General features: G+C 38.2%; 2 protein-coding genes across 2 annotated transcripts in view; both read right to left on the bottom strand.

Annotated features, from left to right (window-relative positions):
• The window catches only part of LOC136847395 (transcription factor Adf-1-like), a 129,746-nt gene that overhangs the window by 22,502 nt on the left and 90,325 nt on the right, over window positions 1-16,919 (bottom strand). The window lies entirely within an intron of this gene.
• LOC136846946 (uncharacterized) lies at window positions 6,898-7,902 on the bottom strand. The gene has a single exon (XM_067118200.1). It carries the CDS (start codon window positions 7,900-7,902, stop codon window positions 6,898-6,900), a length of 1,005 nt encoding a protein of 334 aa, XP_066974301.1.

Raw genomic sequence — 16,919 nt, 5'->3', positions numbered from 1 at the left:
AAACAGATTACTCCGATCGAATTGTCAAAACATGCTTATGCTGTTTTTCAGGGAATAAACCGCTCCAGCTGACAAAGAGGTCCTTCAATCGCTCCAACTGGCAAAGAGATCCTTCAGTCGCTCCAACTGGCAAAGAGATCCTTCACTCGCTCCAACTGGCAAAGAGATCCTTCAGTCGCTCCAACTGACAATGAGGTCCTTCAGTCGCTCCAACTGGCGAAGAGGTTCTTCACCTCCCGCAAAAGCCAACAGGCAGACAAAACCTGACAGCCATCCAAACGGCTCCCTCTGCTCTGCTACCGAGACCTTGCTCCTCTGCTGCTAAGAACCTGACTGACGCTGTCAAACACCACTGTGACAGACGTCAACCCCTTACACAAAGGAGAAAAAAAAAAAAAAAAAAAGGTAAGGAGGCAACAACCCACCAAGGGAACAATTGGCAAACGATTGTTCCTCACACTAGTCTCTTACTAAAGTCTGAATATTGGTAGGGGTGTCTAGTGTATTACTAAAATCTGAATATTGGTAGGAGTGTCTAGTCTCTCAGTAAAGTCTGAATATTGGCAGAGGTGTCCAGTCTCTTACTAAAGTCTGAATACTGGTAGGGGTATCTAGTCTCTTACTAAAATCTGAATATTGGTAGGGGTGTTTCGTCTCTTACTAAAGTCTGGATATTGGTAGGAGCGTTTAGTCTCTCACTAAAGTCTGAACATTGGTAGGTCCGGTCTCTTACTAAAGTCTGAATATTGGCAGGGGTATTTAGTCTCTTACTAAAATCTGAGTATTGGTAGGCGTGTCTAGTCTCTTACTAAAGTCTGAATATTGGTAGGGGTGTGTAGTCACTTACCTGAAGTCTGAATATTGGTAGGGGTGTATAGTCTCTTACTAAAGTCTGAATACTGGTAGGGGTGTCTAGTCTCTTACTAAAACCTGAATATTGGCAGGGGTGTCTCATCTCTTACTAAAGTCTGAATATTGGTAGGGGTGTATAGTCACTAAAGTCTGAATATTGGTAGAGGTGTCTAGTCTCTTACTAAAGTCTGAATATTGGTGGGGTAACTAGTCTTACTAAAGTCTGAATATTGGTAGGGATGTCTAGTCTCTTACCAAAGTCTGAATATTGGTATGGGTATCTAGTCTCTTACCAGTCTAATATTGGTAGGGGTATCTAGTCTCTTACTAAAATCTGAATATTGATAGGGGTATCTAGTCTCTTACTAAAATCTGAATATTGGTAGGTGTGTCTAGTCTCTTACTAAAATCTGAATATTGGTAGGGGTATCTAGTCTCTTACCAGTCTAATATTGGTAGGGGTATCTAGTCTCTTACTAAAATCTGAATATTGATAGGGGTATCTAGTCTACTACTAAAATCTGAATATTGGTAGGTGTGTCTAGTCTCTTACTAAAGTCTGAATATTGGTAGGGGTATCTAGTCTCTTACTAAAATCTGAATGTTGGCAGGGGTTTCTAGTCTTTTACTAAAGTCTGAATATTGGTAGGAGTATATAGTCTCTTACCCAAGTCTGAATATTTTTAGAGATTTCTAATCTTACAAATATTCTGACTAGCCTCCCTCACCCGCCGCACCCCGCCCCCCCAAATATCCAGACTTTAGGAAGATACGCTGAGACCTTTGACAAGAATCAGCTTTCACTTTGAGAGAACTACACTGCTATCAAGAATCAAACTTTCCCAAGGATATTCTTCCTATAATGAAACTACAGCAGTAGATCAGATTCCTTCCAAAAAATAAAATTTTAGAAAAGACCAAAAAATTTTACCAAAAAATCAAACTTCAGTAAGAAACCAGATGAATCAAACTTCATTCAACAGATAATATGTCCCAACCAAGATAAAAAGAAAATCAACAACAGAACAGGAGGCCGAAATAAATAAACTTCATTACGACTTGGGTAACAAAAGCACACTTGATTTTCATGGAGAGTGCCCTTACCACTCTATCATCACCGAGGATTCAAACCTGGTAAGGAAAGGGGCCTATACATCATAATGAGAGAATTCTAACAGTTTACAATCCCACAAACACACCCACAAATATATATATATATATATATATATATATATATATATATATATATATATATATATATATATATATATATATATATATATATATATATATATATATATATATATATATATATATATAATATATACATATTCTAATGATATAGCCTTGCAATACATATGACTTTATGGAATTTTAATGTATTTTCTCTTATATTTGTCACATGTTGTGTGTGATAATAATGACTGCTGAAATACCAGATATCAGATCTCAAGATTCGTGGTTCAGATAAGTTAACAACATGAAGTAGAATTTAAAAATACATTTTGCTGTTAGAGTGATGTTTGCACAGGTAAGGGTAACCGCCTTTTGCAAGAGCCATTTCCTTATCAACTTAAACTGTCATCAAAAGAGGTATGGGATGACAGGTTTAGATAATACTGGTAGCCTGTTGTTTGAACAAATGTTCAGTCAGGAAATCCCCTATCATTAAAAGAAATATGTGCTAACAGGTCTACACAACCCTTTTGGCCCAGGGGAAAAATCCCAGTTGTTACCCCTTCAGCCAGGGAAAAACCCCCCTCTTGTGTTGGTAAAATTCCCGACCGATTGTGTCATGTTAAGTGTCATGTTCCCAAAATGCCTTAGTGGCAACAAAGGTTTCTTTTCAAATTGAATTCCAGAACACTGTCATTCCTCACAGAGACCCTATTGGAGTTGGCTGGTTTCTCTCTCTCTCTCTCTCTCTCTCTCTCTCTCTCTCTCTCTCTCTCTCTCTCTCTCTCTCTCTCTTTTCAAAAGAGAGCACTTTTAGCATAATATATATTTGTGGTCACTAGTAATAATATTCCCTTTTTGAGATCGGATCATAAGAAAAGTGTATTAGAAGTGTAACGGCGCCTCATAAAAGTATGTTTTTGTGAATTTTACAACGGTTCTCACAAGCTTGTGTAAAGGTAAAGTGGATTTTTACTTATTATTACCATGGTATAATAAGGTGTGTTAGGGAGATTTTTCCTTAGTGAAATTATTGTTGATAAACTTTTTGTGCATTTTTTTGTGTTCTTGTATTTGCAATTTCTTAGTTTTGTCCAATTTTTGTGTTGATAATTTAACATTTATTTATTTAGCATTTTACATATTTTTTATACTTTATACTGAACTTGATTTGATTATCATTTATTAAGATTTCCTTTTCAAATCTTGAGTAATTCTTGATAGTTAAATTTTGCTTGGTTAGTGTAATTTCTTGATAAATTAAAGTTTTGTGAATTAATTTTGTTTAAGAATTAATTAAATCTTGTGTTGTTTTCAAGTAATGGTAAATTTTTCAGATTGTGAATTCTAATTATAAATTTTGAAGTTAAAAATAAATTTTTGTATTAAAAATTTTCAGACGCAGTGTTTCATTTATTGACCACCAGTGCATAGGATTAATTGTGTGTGCATAAGGCTAAGTGATAAACATGTTTTGTTCCTTTGGTTTTGCTGAGGTGAATTAAAACCAGGGAAACAATTATAGTTGTTTGATGGAGTGATTCCCTTTTTCTCTAGTATATTTCTTGTTTAACTGTTAACACCTCACACATACCTTGATAAACTAAGTTTGATTTTTCAAGTGATAAGTAAGTTTAAGGGATCACTGTTACCTTTAGTGCTCAGTCGTAATTTTATTGTTATGAGAGTTCAGGTATCTGGCTGAGGTGATGTAAATTTTTGGAATTTTGTGACTAGCTGAGTAATAACCAGGTACTTGGGACACTTCGTGACAATATATATACGTGTCATAAATGCCATAAATTAAATACATTTTTGTCTTTTGCCTCCAACGTACACAATTTGCCTCCAACGTACACAATTTGCCTCATCTAAAAAGATGAACTTGTTACCACATGCAGAGACAAATCAGTAATAAACCTCTCTCTCTCTCTCTCTCTCTCTCTCTCTCTCTCTCTCTCTCTCTCTCTCTCTCTCTCTCTCTCTCTCTCTCCAGATAGTGAATGAGATTTACTTCGTTTTTTTTTTTTGTTCCGATACCTCTCTTATTATAATAAGTGAGGTAATCGGAATTACTATATTTCCAACATTTTTGACGAACCAGGTACAGCATGGACAATACCGTATTACATATAACACAGTAATGTCTATGCTGTACCTGTTTCGTCAAAAAAGTTGGAAATATAGACATTTTGAACCTGCATGGTACTTATATTGAGTAGATTGTACTTCTTTCCAGTTGTTTTCAAGCGTTTGTGACAGTCAAACATGAAATTCAAACCTGAAGACTATCTGTGCTACACACAGGCAAAAATAAATATATGGATACATTCTACGATTTATATAAAATATATATATATAATATATATATATATATATATATATATATATATATATATATATAATGTGTGTGCATATAAATATATATATATATATATATATATATATATATATATATATATATATATATATATATATATATATATATATATATATATATATATATATTCTCACAGATATATAGAAAGATCCAACATGAAGGGCAATAAAACATCTTGACTTTCTTGTTTTATTCGTTAAATTAAAAAGAAAATTTAGTTTTAAAAGCAATATCCCGCTCTTCAAGTTAATGTTAATAATAATTCCACGAAATACAATAAGTTCACTTTTAAGGGACCTCAGATTTTATTAAAACCGTTCCAGAATCTTACCAGGTACGAATTTTTCCTAACATCAGACAATAAAAGTAGGAGCAGAGAAATTTAACCGTAATTTTATTCTAGAATATTGATTTCTTTGCATTTATAGAATAGAATAGATTTCAACAGAATACAGGATTTAGGCCACAGGCCAAGAGCTGGGACCTGTGAGGTCATTCAGCACGGAAACGGAAACTGAGAGTAGAAAGATTTGAAAGGTGTAACAGGAAGAAAACCGGGCAGTTGCACTATGAATTAATTGTTAGGAGAGGGTGGATAGTAAGATGAAAGGGAATATGAGAGCAGGTACAGTAAAAGGAATGAAAGGCTTTGCAGCTTGGGGTCGAAGGGGCGCTGCAAAGAACCTTAAGTAATGCATACAGTGCACTGCATGAAGTGCACTGACGGTACTAACTCCCTACGGGGATCAGAAGCTGGACGCTACAATTTCAGATGTTCTAATACTATACATGATAATCTCAACACTAACGGGATAATCACTGCCATAAGATGAAACCTGATGTCACAGTTCAAGATATCTTCAAAAACTACTGTAAACTGACAATGCTGTCAAGGCAGACTTCAGCAAAACAGTACAGGGAGTTTAGTCTAAAGAAGTACTTATCCAGGACAAACACATAAAAACTCCTAAATTACATATATTTATAGATGATGATACAGTTGTGAAATTAAGTTATAATTTCATCGTACGTTGATTCCTCAATAAAAAGTCGAAGAAAAAAAAAACGCACAAAAAGGCAAATGGAGAAGTTGAAAGGCTCAAATACATCGTAATGGTGTTATTCAAATGGCAAAATCAAGAGCGAAAACACGACTCCCAAGACACAAAAAGGGCATTTAAAGAGGGAGACGCAATTCTTCATTCCAGTGCAGGCAATCTTACCTGACGAAGGAAAATGAATTACAAAAGGAAATATTACCAAGGAGGAAGGGCATTCACACTAAAATTAAATTACAAAGGAGGAAGGACATTCACACTAAAATTAACACAATTATAAAGGAAGAATTACAAAGGAGGAACGACATTTACACTAAACTTAATTGAACTCCAAAGGAAGAATTACAAATGAGAAACGACATTTACACTAAAATTAATTGAATTCCAAAGAAAGAATTACAAAGGAGGAACGACATTTACACTAAAATTAACTGAATTCCGAAGGAAGAATTACAAAGGAGGAACGGCATTTACACTAATATTAATTGAATTCCAAAGGAAAAATTACAAAGGAGTAACGACATTTACACTAAAATGAACTGAATTAAAAAGGAAGAATTACAACGGAGGAACGACATTTACACTAAAATTAACTGAATTACAAAGGAGGAACATTTACACTAAAATGAATGAAAGGTGCAAAATCACTTTTTTCCTGAAAACAGCTTACAGCTGCGTGCAAAGCACGTTACTTCTAAAGCTGGCAAAAACTTAATCAAAATACCGAAATATAATATTTATATCTGATACTGACGTAGATAGTTCCTACAAACCATTCAAAAGATGACTTTGCAGTCCCAGATAAACTTGTAAAGAGAAAGACTTGAATTTAAGGGTGGCAGGTACTTTGCAGAGAAACAGCAATGTAAAATTCAGTCATAGTTTTTATTCAATTGCAAAACAGGATACAATGGCTAAAAAAGTTACCTTTCATATAACAAACAATTGTAATAATTTGGAATACTTGTAGAGTACAGGACCAGATACGTTATTTATATGAGAAACTCTACTCCTTCATTAGCATATGAAAATACACACACACACACACATATATATATATGTATGTGTGTGTGTTATTGTCCAGAGAGCTATGGAATCTCAAAAACACCCAGTAATGAAACTAATACAGTAAGTTATTTGGGTACAACTCTTTCACATGAGAAACAGACTCTACATGGACAGTAATTTCTTCATCAGCAGCAGGTGAGGAAAACATTTTTTATCTAGGAGATTGATCAATAAGTGTACCCACAGCCATTTTAGAAATTGTATATCTCGAAGCTTCCGAACTGTTTTGCTAACAGGGACGCAACCGATATCTCTTTTTCAGACTCAAAGCAAGATGTATTTTCAGATCCATAAGTTTCAGTTGCCCTGGTAGGTTTTGTCCTCTTAGTTTACGTGTTGCCCCTAAATTTACATTCCATGCATCTATGTTGTACTGTGAGGGTTTGTTGTACCAAATTGGGAATGATAATCAGCAGTTCCACTGCCATACGTGCCTCTTGTACTGGAAGGTTCTGTATTACCAGATGGGAAATGATAGCCGGTATTTCCAGTTCCATACGGCACTGTTGTACTGGAAGGTTTTATATTACCAGATGGGGAATGATGGTCGGTATTTCCAGTTCCATGCGGGCTTGTTGTACTGGATGGTACTGTATTACCAGATGGAGAATGATAATCAGTATGTCCAGTTTCATAAGTTCCTGTTGTGCTTGAAGGATTCACCTTGTCCGTTTGGAAATTATCAGTTATATGCTCAGTTCCATACGTCCCTGTTGTACTGGAAGGGTTTACCTTATCAGTTTGGAAAGTGTCAGTTACACCTTCAGTTCCGTAAGTCAGTGTCGTACTGGAAGGGTCTGCCTTATCAGTTTGAAAATTATCCGTTATCAATTCCGTTTCATACGTCTCAGTTGCACTGGAAGCCTCTGTGTTAACAGTTTGGAAATGATGGTCTGTGTTATCAGTTCCATAGGTTACTGTTGTACTGGAGGGACTATTACCTGTAACACTTACTAGGCACACAAATCCCAAGTGTTCATTGGGATAAAAATTCTGTGAAGTGAACCTCACTGAAAATTCATTAACATCAGAAGTAACATCAACGTTGCTGCTACCACAGTATGTCAAGCCATTTTGAGAAACGTAGAAGCTATCATCAGCACAGTCAGATGAAGGAGACAAGTCAAAAAAGGGACAAGAGAGACTGATTGAACTGCCAGAAGGCGCTTCCACTGCCCAATTGCAGTCGGCGCCATTTGGGTATGGGTCCGGGAACCCTGGTGAGGTGAAAAACCGAACTTGGCCAGGCTCTAAATACAACGATTCTCCACAGAAGTCCCGCCGTTGTGGCGAGGCAAGAGCGCCAAAAACTGCGAGATGAAGGAGGAAGTTCGACTTCAGAAGGATCGCAGTAGCTAATCGAGACATGCTGACTGAAGGGGGATCTCTTCAAAAATGTGTCTCCCCGGAAACACCGTGAGCTTTTAAACTATCAATTTATGGGCTCATTAAACACTGTCGGCAGTTCTAGATAAGATGATTCACAAATTACAGGTTATTACGCGCACATGTTCCACATCAAATAGGCGTGCAGAAAAATATTTAATTTCCTTTCGTCGATAATATGCAAATCAAGACCGTACACATGCTGCTCTGAAAATACTCAGAATTTTAGTTTAAAGGTAAATAATCTGTAAGATTTAGGTTGCAAAGCCAAAAACTGAGTTATTTTAATCATTATTTTTATTAGTAGCCAGACTGCAACTACAGTTGGAAAAGCGGAATACTTTAAGCACAAGGGCACCAACTGAGAAAGCAAAACAGTAAGGAAAAAGAAAGACAGAAAAAATAAACTATGTGAGAAAAAACAATGACAAAATAAAAATACTTATACAGCCAGATATTAACGCTCAGATCTGGAATAATAGAATTTTATAGAACTCAAGTTTTTATCCAATAATTTAAGATGCAAGTTAGCTGCTGAACACCAAACGGGAACACTATTCTAAACACGGAGAAATAAAAGATCAGATATTTCCTCAGGACAGACAGATCTGTGACAATGTTGAAAAACATTCGCTGCACCCATCTGTTGGGTAATTAGAGAGGAAACAAATGGAATATGTCTCTCGAAAGTGAGTGTGCTATCAGTAACGACCTAGAATTCTAAACAAGTTACAAGTTATTAAAGGAAAACTAGCAGAGAAAAGATCTGGACTAACTAAAAATCATGTATTGAGTTTTTTATGGTTCAACTTCATACACCACATTCCGTTCAGTGTACTAATTTTAGCTCAATTTTGTTAAGAGATTCAACAACCACAATTATAACCTCAGGAGATGGGAACAATACAAATAAGAAGTTTCTCTGGAAATACCACAAACATAATCAATTCCTAATGATATACACCTCTGATTTGACGCGCTGAAAAAACACTGAGTCACATTAGTAATAAAAATAAATTATAATTTTTTTCCCACATATAATAAAACATTACACAACTCTACACAATAAAAATAAGAAAACCCGCTCTATCTCCCACATATAATAGAATAGTGCAGTACTCGCCCTGTATGTTTAAGGGCACTGAGGAAGCTGACATTTCAAGTCCAGAGATATAACATTTCACGTTGAAGTAATTTTTTACTATAATGTATATGGGAAGTACTGGAAGAAATTATTATTATTATTATTATAATTATACAAGAATGGCCGCCTAGTTGTCATTGAGTTTATATTGCAGTTTCTCAATCTCTCGAATGAGTTTCTTAGTAGCTGCAGGTAGATTATAAAACAGCTGCCCAAAGTTTATTTATTCCTTAACGTTTCGGCGTACTCTACAATTTACAAAAGTTGAATGAAACCAGGGGGTACAATCATGTCATATTTTACCATCAAGTGGATTTACAGTTTTTAGGTCGACTGTCGAGACAGAGGAACTCTTCCTATTAGCTAGGAACAAGATGATTCATCCAGGAGAGCCTGGCCGAATGCCGAAAATGCTGACTGGCAGGTGCCAGGTCATGGGAGTTCTGCTCACAAGGCACACTGCCTAAAGTAGCAGGCAGATCAAGGGGCACGCCTTACTGTTCTCCTAATGGTGGCAGGGAGAAGAAGGGTTACCTGGGTCACATTCGGCAACGGTTTCCATCAAAGGATGGCGAGGGCCTCCTTATGTCTGAGGTGGCAATGGCTGATGTCACCATCAGGATCTTTGTGTTCCTTAGGATATGCTGGCATCAGGAGTACTACCATGTTCCCTCAAGTGGTGTTGGTAGATGGCCCATGTATAATAGGTCCACTGACTACCCTTGGTCTATCACCCACCTGTCAACCTAGCTGTAAAGGGGTATCAGCATCTCCTGAAGTCAAGGGAAAGGACATGGGGCTAGTAATCTCATTTATAAGACTTGCAGGAAAACAGGAAAGTGAGAATACCTAAAAATAACCCAATGGAAAACAGGAAATAAAAAATGTCTATCAACAACCCTACAATCAGGTGTAATTAGCCAAAATGGGCACCTTAGCCGAGTGGTCCACTTTTTGGCTGATGCTTGGTATTTCTGCATATAACTCTTGGTTTATTGCCCACCGGCCCTCCCACCTGTAAACGAGAACCACCGTCTGATGGAATAAGGAAAAATTGCGAGCACCTACAGATCCTATCCGATGAGACTTGCTGAGAATCTGCTAAGGTGCACCTTTGGACCCCACCCCTCGTAATAGGAAAAGGAGTATGGGATATTGTATGTATGTATGTATGTATGTATGTATGTATGTATGTATGTATGTATGTATGTATGTATGTATGTATTCGAATCTTGTGTTTTGATCATTTTTTACTGTACTCTGCTATACTCGTATATCATAATGCTCTTCTATTGTGAATCTAGAGTACCCGTGAAGATCAGGGATTGGTGGTTCAAACGATTGTTGGCTTAGGAATGAATAAAAATAGCAGTGTTGTAGCAGCTTTGTTTGTCCGTCCTCAAAAACTGGAAAAACTACTGGAGACATTTGCAGATTTTCCAGTAAATTGTATGCTTAAGCACTTGAAGAAAGTGAAACAATCTGCAAGAAAATCATAATTTTACATATGTATATATATATATATATATATATATATATATATATTCTATACACATACACATATTATTCACGTACATACATATATATATATATATATATATATATATATATATATATATATATATATATATATATATATATATATATATATATATACATATACATATATATATTGAAAACAGGAAATTTGAGTAGTGTTACCTTAAAACAATTGATACTACATGTACACTGGCACATACGTGTATACATACATACACACACACACACACACACACACATATATATATATATATATATATATATATATATATATATATATATATATATATATATTATATATATATATATATATTTATATAGTATTTATATAGAGTATTTATGTGTGCGTGCATGTAAGCTAATGCACTAAAGCATCTTTGTGTGCATTGCGATTTGCCCTATTTATTTCTCATTCTGATTCATGCATTTATTAAGCCCTTTGTTAGCCAAGTCGGTTGAACTTCAGACTGTCGCTCGATGGGCCGGACTTCAATTCCCGCGGCCGGCTGATGAAGAGTTAGAGGAGTTTATTTCTGGTGATAGAACTTCATTTCTCGCTATAATGTGGTTCGGATTCCACAATAAGCTGTAGGTCCCGTTGCTAAGTAACCAGTTGGTTCTTAGCCACGTAAAATAAGTCTAATCCTTCGGGCCAGCCCTAGGAGAGCTGTTAATCAGCTCAGTGGTTTGGTAAAACTAAGGTATACTTAACTTTTTCATGCATTTATTGTAATTTTCTCATGCTGATCTCTTTTAAGCTCTGTGGTTTCTTGTTTTTTTACTTAATTTGTATATCTATCATATATATACATATATATATATATATATATATATATATATATATATATATATATATATATATATATATATATGTGTGTGTGTGTGTGTGTGTGTGTGTGTGTGCGATTGAGCACAGGCATACAGACACTATATGAGTGCGTGTGTCTGTGCCAAGACACAAAAATACTTAATGCTTTACAGATATCCCTCCGACCAACTTTACAAAAATCAGTGGTTCAGCGAAAGGTGATAAATATGGCTCTGGGATTATTACAGTTGGATACTAAACGGATGAAGTTGTAATTTATGTGGACTCTTAATCCCAAAGACTTACGTGGGTCGCCACCTCCATGTGATATCGCACTCTTACTGAAGGAAACATTAGATAACATCCACAAAAAAATAAGGACATTTCGGTATGCTTCAAATTTAATTCTGAAATAAACTAGAAGACGGATAAATCTCAATTCTGCTTCATCATCCAGCTGATTTCTGATTCCAATACTAATCACTCCCTTTTCCCAAAGACCTCCACAGAGAGAGAGAGAGAGAGAGAGAGAGAGAGAGAGAGAGAGAGAGAGAGAGAGAGAGAGACTGGTCTGGCATTCCATTCACTCCCCCAGATCGCACACTTACACATGAGAAGAGAAATACAATCAAGCAGTCTTGTGGATGGTATGAGATGCGAGGAAGGCGCCTCCAAGTAATTCATTATACACAAATGGACGTAAAATGTTATGAATAACTATTAAAAGTTTAAGTTAAAACGGACGTAAGGTGTTAAAACTAAGAACTAAAGGTTTAAGTTAAAAAAAAGTAAAATTCTACATTTTCATTTTGTGAATTCAATATATTCTTAGCAGTAAACAACGTCATCACTTTACTATAAGTAATATAATTGCAAAGTCTAAATGTGTTTACATAATCTAAACATTTCAAATGTCAACCTTGTATAATCTAGTACAGGATGAATGTCACAAACATTAAATATCAAAGATATCTTTTTGCTATCAGCTCTTGCAGATAAATGTGGGATCGTTCGATGCATTTATTCATGGAAATATACCGTTTTGACACACAAAGATAACCAGGAATATGTTAGGGACCATTATCCATTAAAATATTTTAATAAGGTTATTTCGTTAGTAAAACTAAAGGTCAACCACTTTAATGCAGTGTTATCTCTGTAAATATCAGTCAGTCTTATTTGCCAACAACGTACCTATACAGTCTGGTCGCATCTCTATTTCCAATTAGTACGGGAGATTATACATACATGCTTCATCGTAATCAGGATTAGAGAAAAGCAGGGGAGAGAGTAGGTTTAACATGCCCTTTAGAGAGAGAGAGAAGCAGGGGAAAGAGTAGGTTTAACATGCCCTTTAGAGAGAGAGAGAAGCAGGGATAGAGTACAGTAGGTTTAACATGCCCTTAAGAGAGAGAAAAGCAGGGGAGAGAGTAGGTTTAACGTGCCCTTAAGAGAGAGAAAATCAGGGGAGAGAGTAGGTTTAACATGCCCTTTAGAGAGAGATAAGCAGGGGAGAGAGTAGGTTTAACGTGCCCTTTAGGAGAGAGAGAAGGGGAGAGAGTAGGTTTAACGTACCCTTTAGAGAGAGAGAGAAACAGGAGAGAGTAGGTTTAACATGCCCTTTAGAGAGAGAGAAGCAGGGGGAGAGAGTAGGTTTAACATGCCCTTTAGAGAGAGAAGCAGGGGAGAGAGTAGGTTTAACGTGCCCTTTAGAGAGAGAGAAGCAGGGGAGAGAGTAGGTTTAACATGCCCTTTAGAGAGAGAGAAGCAGGGGAGAGAGTAGGTTTAACATGCCCTTTAGAGAGAGAGAAGCAGGGGAGAGAGTAGGTTTAACATGCCCTTTAGAGAGAGAGAAGCAGGGGAGAGAGTAGGTTTAACGTCCCCTTTAGAGAGAGAGAAGCAGGGGAGAGAGTAGGTTTAACGTGCCCTTTGGAGAGAGAGAAGCAGGGGAGAGAGTAGGTTTAACATGCCCTTTAGAGAAAGAGAAGCATGGGAGAGAGTAGGTTTAACGTGCCCTTTAGAGAGAGAGAAGCAGGGGAGAGAGTAGGTTTAACATGCCCTTTAGAGAAAGAGAAGCATGGGAGAGAGGAGGTTTAACATGCCCTTTAGAGAGAGAGAAGCAGGGGAGAGAGTAGGTTTAACATGCCCTTTAGAGAGAGAGAAGCAGGGAGAGAGTAGGTTTAACATGCCCTTTAGAGAGAGAGAAGCAGGAGAGAGAGGTTTAACATGCCCTTTAGAGAGAGAGAAGCAGGGGAGAGAGTAGGTTTAACATGCCCTTTAGAGAGAGAAAGCAGGGGAGAGAGTAGGTTTAACATGCCCTTTAGAGAGAGAGAAACAGGGGAGAGAGTAGGTTTAACATGCCCTTTAGAGAGAGAGAAGGGGAGAGAGTAGGTTTAACATGCCCTTTAGAGAGAGAAAGCAGGGGAGAGTAGGTTTAACATGCCCTTTAGAGAGAGAGAAGCAGGGGAGAGAGTAGGTTTAACATGCCCTTTAGAGAAGAGAAGCAGGGGAGAGAGTTGGTTTAACATGCCCTTTAGAGAGAGAGAAGCAGGGGAGAGAGTAGGTTTAACATGCCCTTTAGAGAGAGAGAGAAGCAGGAGAGAGTAGGTTTAACATGCCCTTTAGAGAGAGAGAAGCAGGGGAGAGAGTAGGTTTAACATGCCCTTTAGAGAGAGAGAGAAGCAGGGGAGAGAGTAGGTTTAACATGCCCTTTGGAGAGAGAAGCAGGGGAGAGAGTAGGTTTAACATGCCCTTTAGAGAGAGAGAAGCAGGAGAGAGAGTAGGTTTAACATGCCCTTTAGAGAGAGAGAAGCAGGGGAGAGAGTAGGTTTAACATGCCCTTTAGAGAGAGAAAAGCAGGGGAGAGAGTAGGTTTAACGTGCCCTTTAGAGAGAGAGAAGCAGGGGAGAGAGTAGGTTTAACATGCCCTTTAGAGAGAGAAAAGCAGGTTAGAGAGTAGGTTTAACGTGCCCTTTAGAGAGAGAGAAGCAGGAGAGAGAGTAGGTTTAACATGCCCTTTAGAGAGAGAGAAGCAGGGGAGAGAGTAGGTTTAACGAGCCCTTTAGAGAGAGAGAAGCAGGGGAGAGAGTAGGTTTAACGTGCCCTTTAGATATTTAATAAATTTATTACGCCCAAAGACGTCAAACAAAGTTACATATTAGCAGTTACTTATAGTACATCAGAAATCAACAGAAAAAAATTACAGCATTGAATTATCAGTATATCAGTTACAAAAATAACATATATGAGATCGTATTCCATTATCACAACAACTGCAACAGACAGTTTAGCAGCCACCAAAGTGTGGATGACGAGTCAAAATTAAGTCTAGGTGGTCATCTTTGAGTAACTATTGGCAGGTTTGGAGTAAATTTTGTCCTTGAGGTAACAGATTCCTGACAGTGGGGCAATGAAGGCAGTAGTGTTCAAGGTTATTGGCATTAGCCCAGTTTAGAGAGGTGTAGAAGGTATATCTAGTGTCTGTCAACCTGCCACACAGGACGATATCCCAACCTTATCCTGGCACTTTTGCCAGAGAGTCCAGTCGCCGTACTTGTGAAGCAGGGCAGAAAGTTATCATGATGTTGTATGGAAACACTAGTGCCCTTCTGCATCCCTATGCTGTACTGTACAGGCAAAAGCTGCTGAATATATTCTATGTTTAAGGCAGCGAAGTGAGGTCAACATTTCTGTCAACATGCAGCCCTTTAGCAAGACTGACCATGTCATTCCCAGCAAGCCCAATATGGGAGGGCATCCACATGAAGGACAAGACAAGTTTAACATTGACACAATATGTCTCGCACAACAGACAGCTGGGCCTAGATGTCAGTGCCTGGAGTGCAGATTTGGAGTCACAGATCACCAATCCATTCACATTTCTTCTAACAAGTAGGGTTACTGCATCCCATATACCTTGAAGTTCGCAATAAGTGGAACTGGATGAGTTTGGCCCTTTAGACCATGACCCACCCTCAGAGATTCTAAAGTGGGGAGAACATAGCACATGCTGCACTTCCATCTGCCTGTACTGAGAGAGACATAGATGTGGTGTCCTGCAGGAACTGAAATTGACACTTTGGCTATTGTTTAAAACCAACTGCTTCTGCTGGGATGGGCATCTTTAGAGGTTGGTGTGAAAGACAGCAGGAATAGAACCCGCCATGGTGGCAAATCTTGGATGACTGCTTGCTCAGAGAGATATCAAGGTTTAAGATTTTCACATACCTGCCCTAACTTTATGGCCCCCCGGCCGGAGTTGAGGTCTTGGTGCATCTTCGTCAAGTGATGCTCTGAGTACAGCAGAGAAGTTTGGAGTAAATTGTGGAGAGTGTTTTAACAGAAAACAAAGTTACATTGGCATAAATTCTCTCTATTAATGGAGAGATGAGTTAGGTCTGCATGTTGACTATCCGAGTGGAAGGAGGGCATCCTAGGATAAACCTCATTACTCTATTTTGGAACTGTTCTAGAGGTTGTAACGCCTGTCTAGGTAATTGAATTAAAGAGGAGATAAATGGTCAACAACTGACCTTAGGAAGAGGGGGATATAGAGGGTTCTAACATGATATACCTGTGGCCCTGGTGGCAAGACTTGATGGGAGAAGCAGGCTCCAGTCGATCAGAAGGTTTTTCACCATGGGGTGGATTAACGCAGGGTGATCCTGACTGGTGCACCTAGATATGTATACTGTGTGCAGTGCCCTTTAGAGAGAGAGAAGCAGGGGAGAGAGTAGGTTTAACGTGCCCTTTAGAGAGAGAGAAGCAGGGGAGAGAGTAGGTTTAACGTGCCCTTTAGAGAGAGAGAAGCAGGGGAGAGAGTAGGTTTAACGTGCCCTTTAGAGAGAGAAGCAGGGGAGAGAGTAGGTTTAACATGCCCTTTAGAGAGAGAAAAGCAGGGGAGAGAGTAGGTTTAACATGCCCTTTAGAGAGAGAGAAGCAGGGGAGAGAGTAGGTTTAACATGCCCTTTAGAGAGAGAGAAGCAGTGGAGAGAGTAGGTTTAACATGCCCTTTCGAGAGAGAGAAGCAGGGGAGAGAGTAGGTTTAACATGCCCTTTAGAGAGAAAAGCAGGGAGAGAGTAGGTTTAACATGCCCTTTAGAGAGAGAGAGAAGCAGGGGAGATAGTAGGTTTAACATGCCCTTTAGAGAGAGAAAAAGCAGGGGAGAGAGTAGGTTTAACATGCCCTTTGGAGAGAGAGAAGCAGGGGAGAGTAGGTTTAACATGCCCTTTAGAGAGAGAGAAGCAGGGGAGAGAGTAGGTTTAACATGCCCTTTAGAGAGAGAGAAGCAGGGGAGAGAGTAGGTTTAACATGCCCTTTAGAGAGAGAGAAGCAGGGGAGAGTAGGTTTAACATGCCCTTTAGAGAGAGAGAAGCAGGAGAGAGAGTAGGTTTAACGTGCCCTTTAGAGAGAGAGAAGCAGGGGAGAGAGTAGGTTTAACATGCCCTTTAGAGAGAGATAAGCAGGGGAGAGAGTAGGTTTAACATGCCCTTTAGAGAGAGAGAAGC

Source organism: Macrobrachium rosenbergii, chromosome 16 (assembly GCF_040412425.1).
Source record: "Macrobrachium rosenbergii isolate ZJJX-2024 chromosome 16, ASM4041242v1, whole genome shotgun sequence".
Lineage (NCBI taxonomy): Eukaryota > Metazoa > Arthropoda > Malacostraca > Decapoda > Palaemonidae > Macrobrachium > Macrobrachium rosenbergii.
Note: the sequence above shows the minus strand (reverse complement) of the source record. Positions and strands in the feature narration are given on the sequence as shown.

Coding starts and splice junctions, on each gene's coding strand:
- LOC136846946 (XM_067118200.1), bottom strand. CDS start 7,902: ATGTCTCGATTAGCTACTGCGATCCTTCTGAAGTCGAACTTCCTCCTT.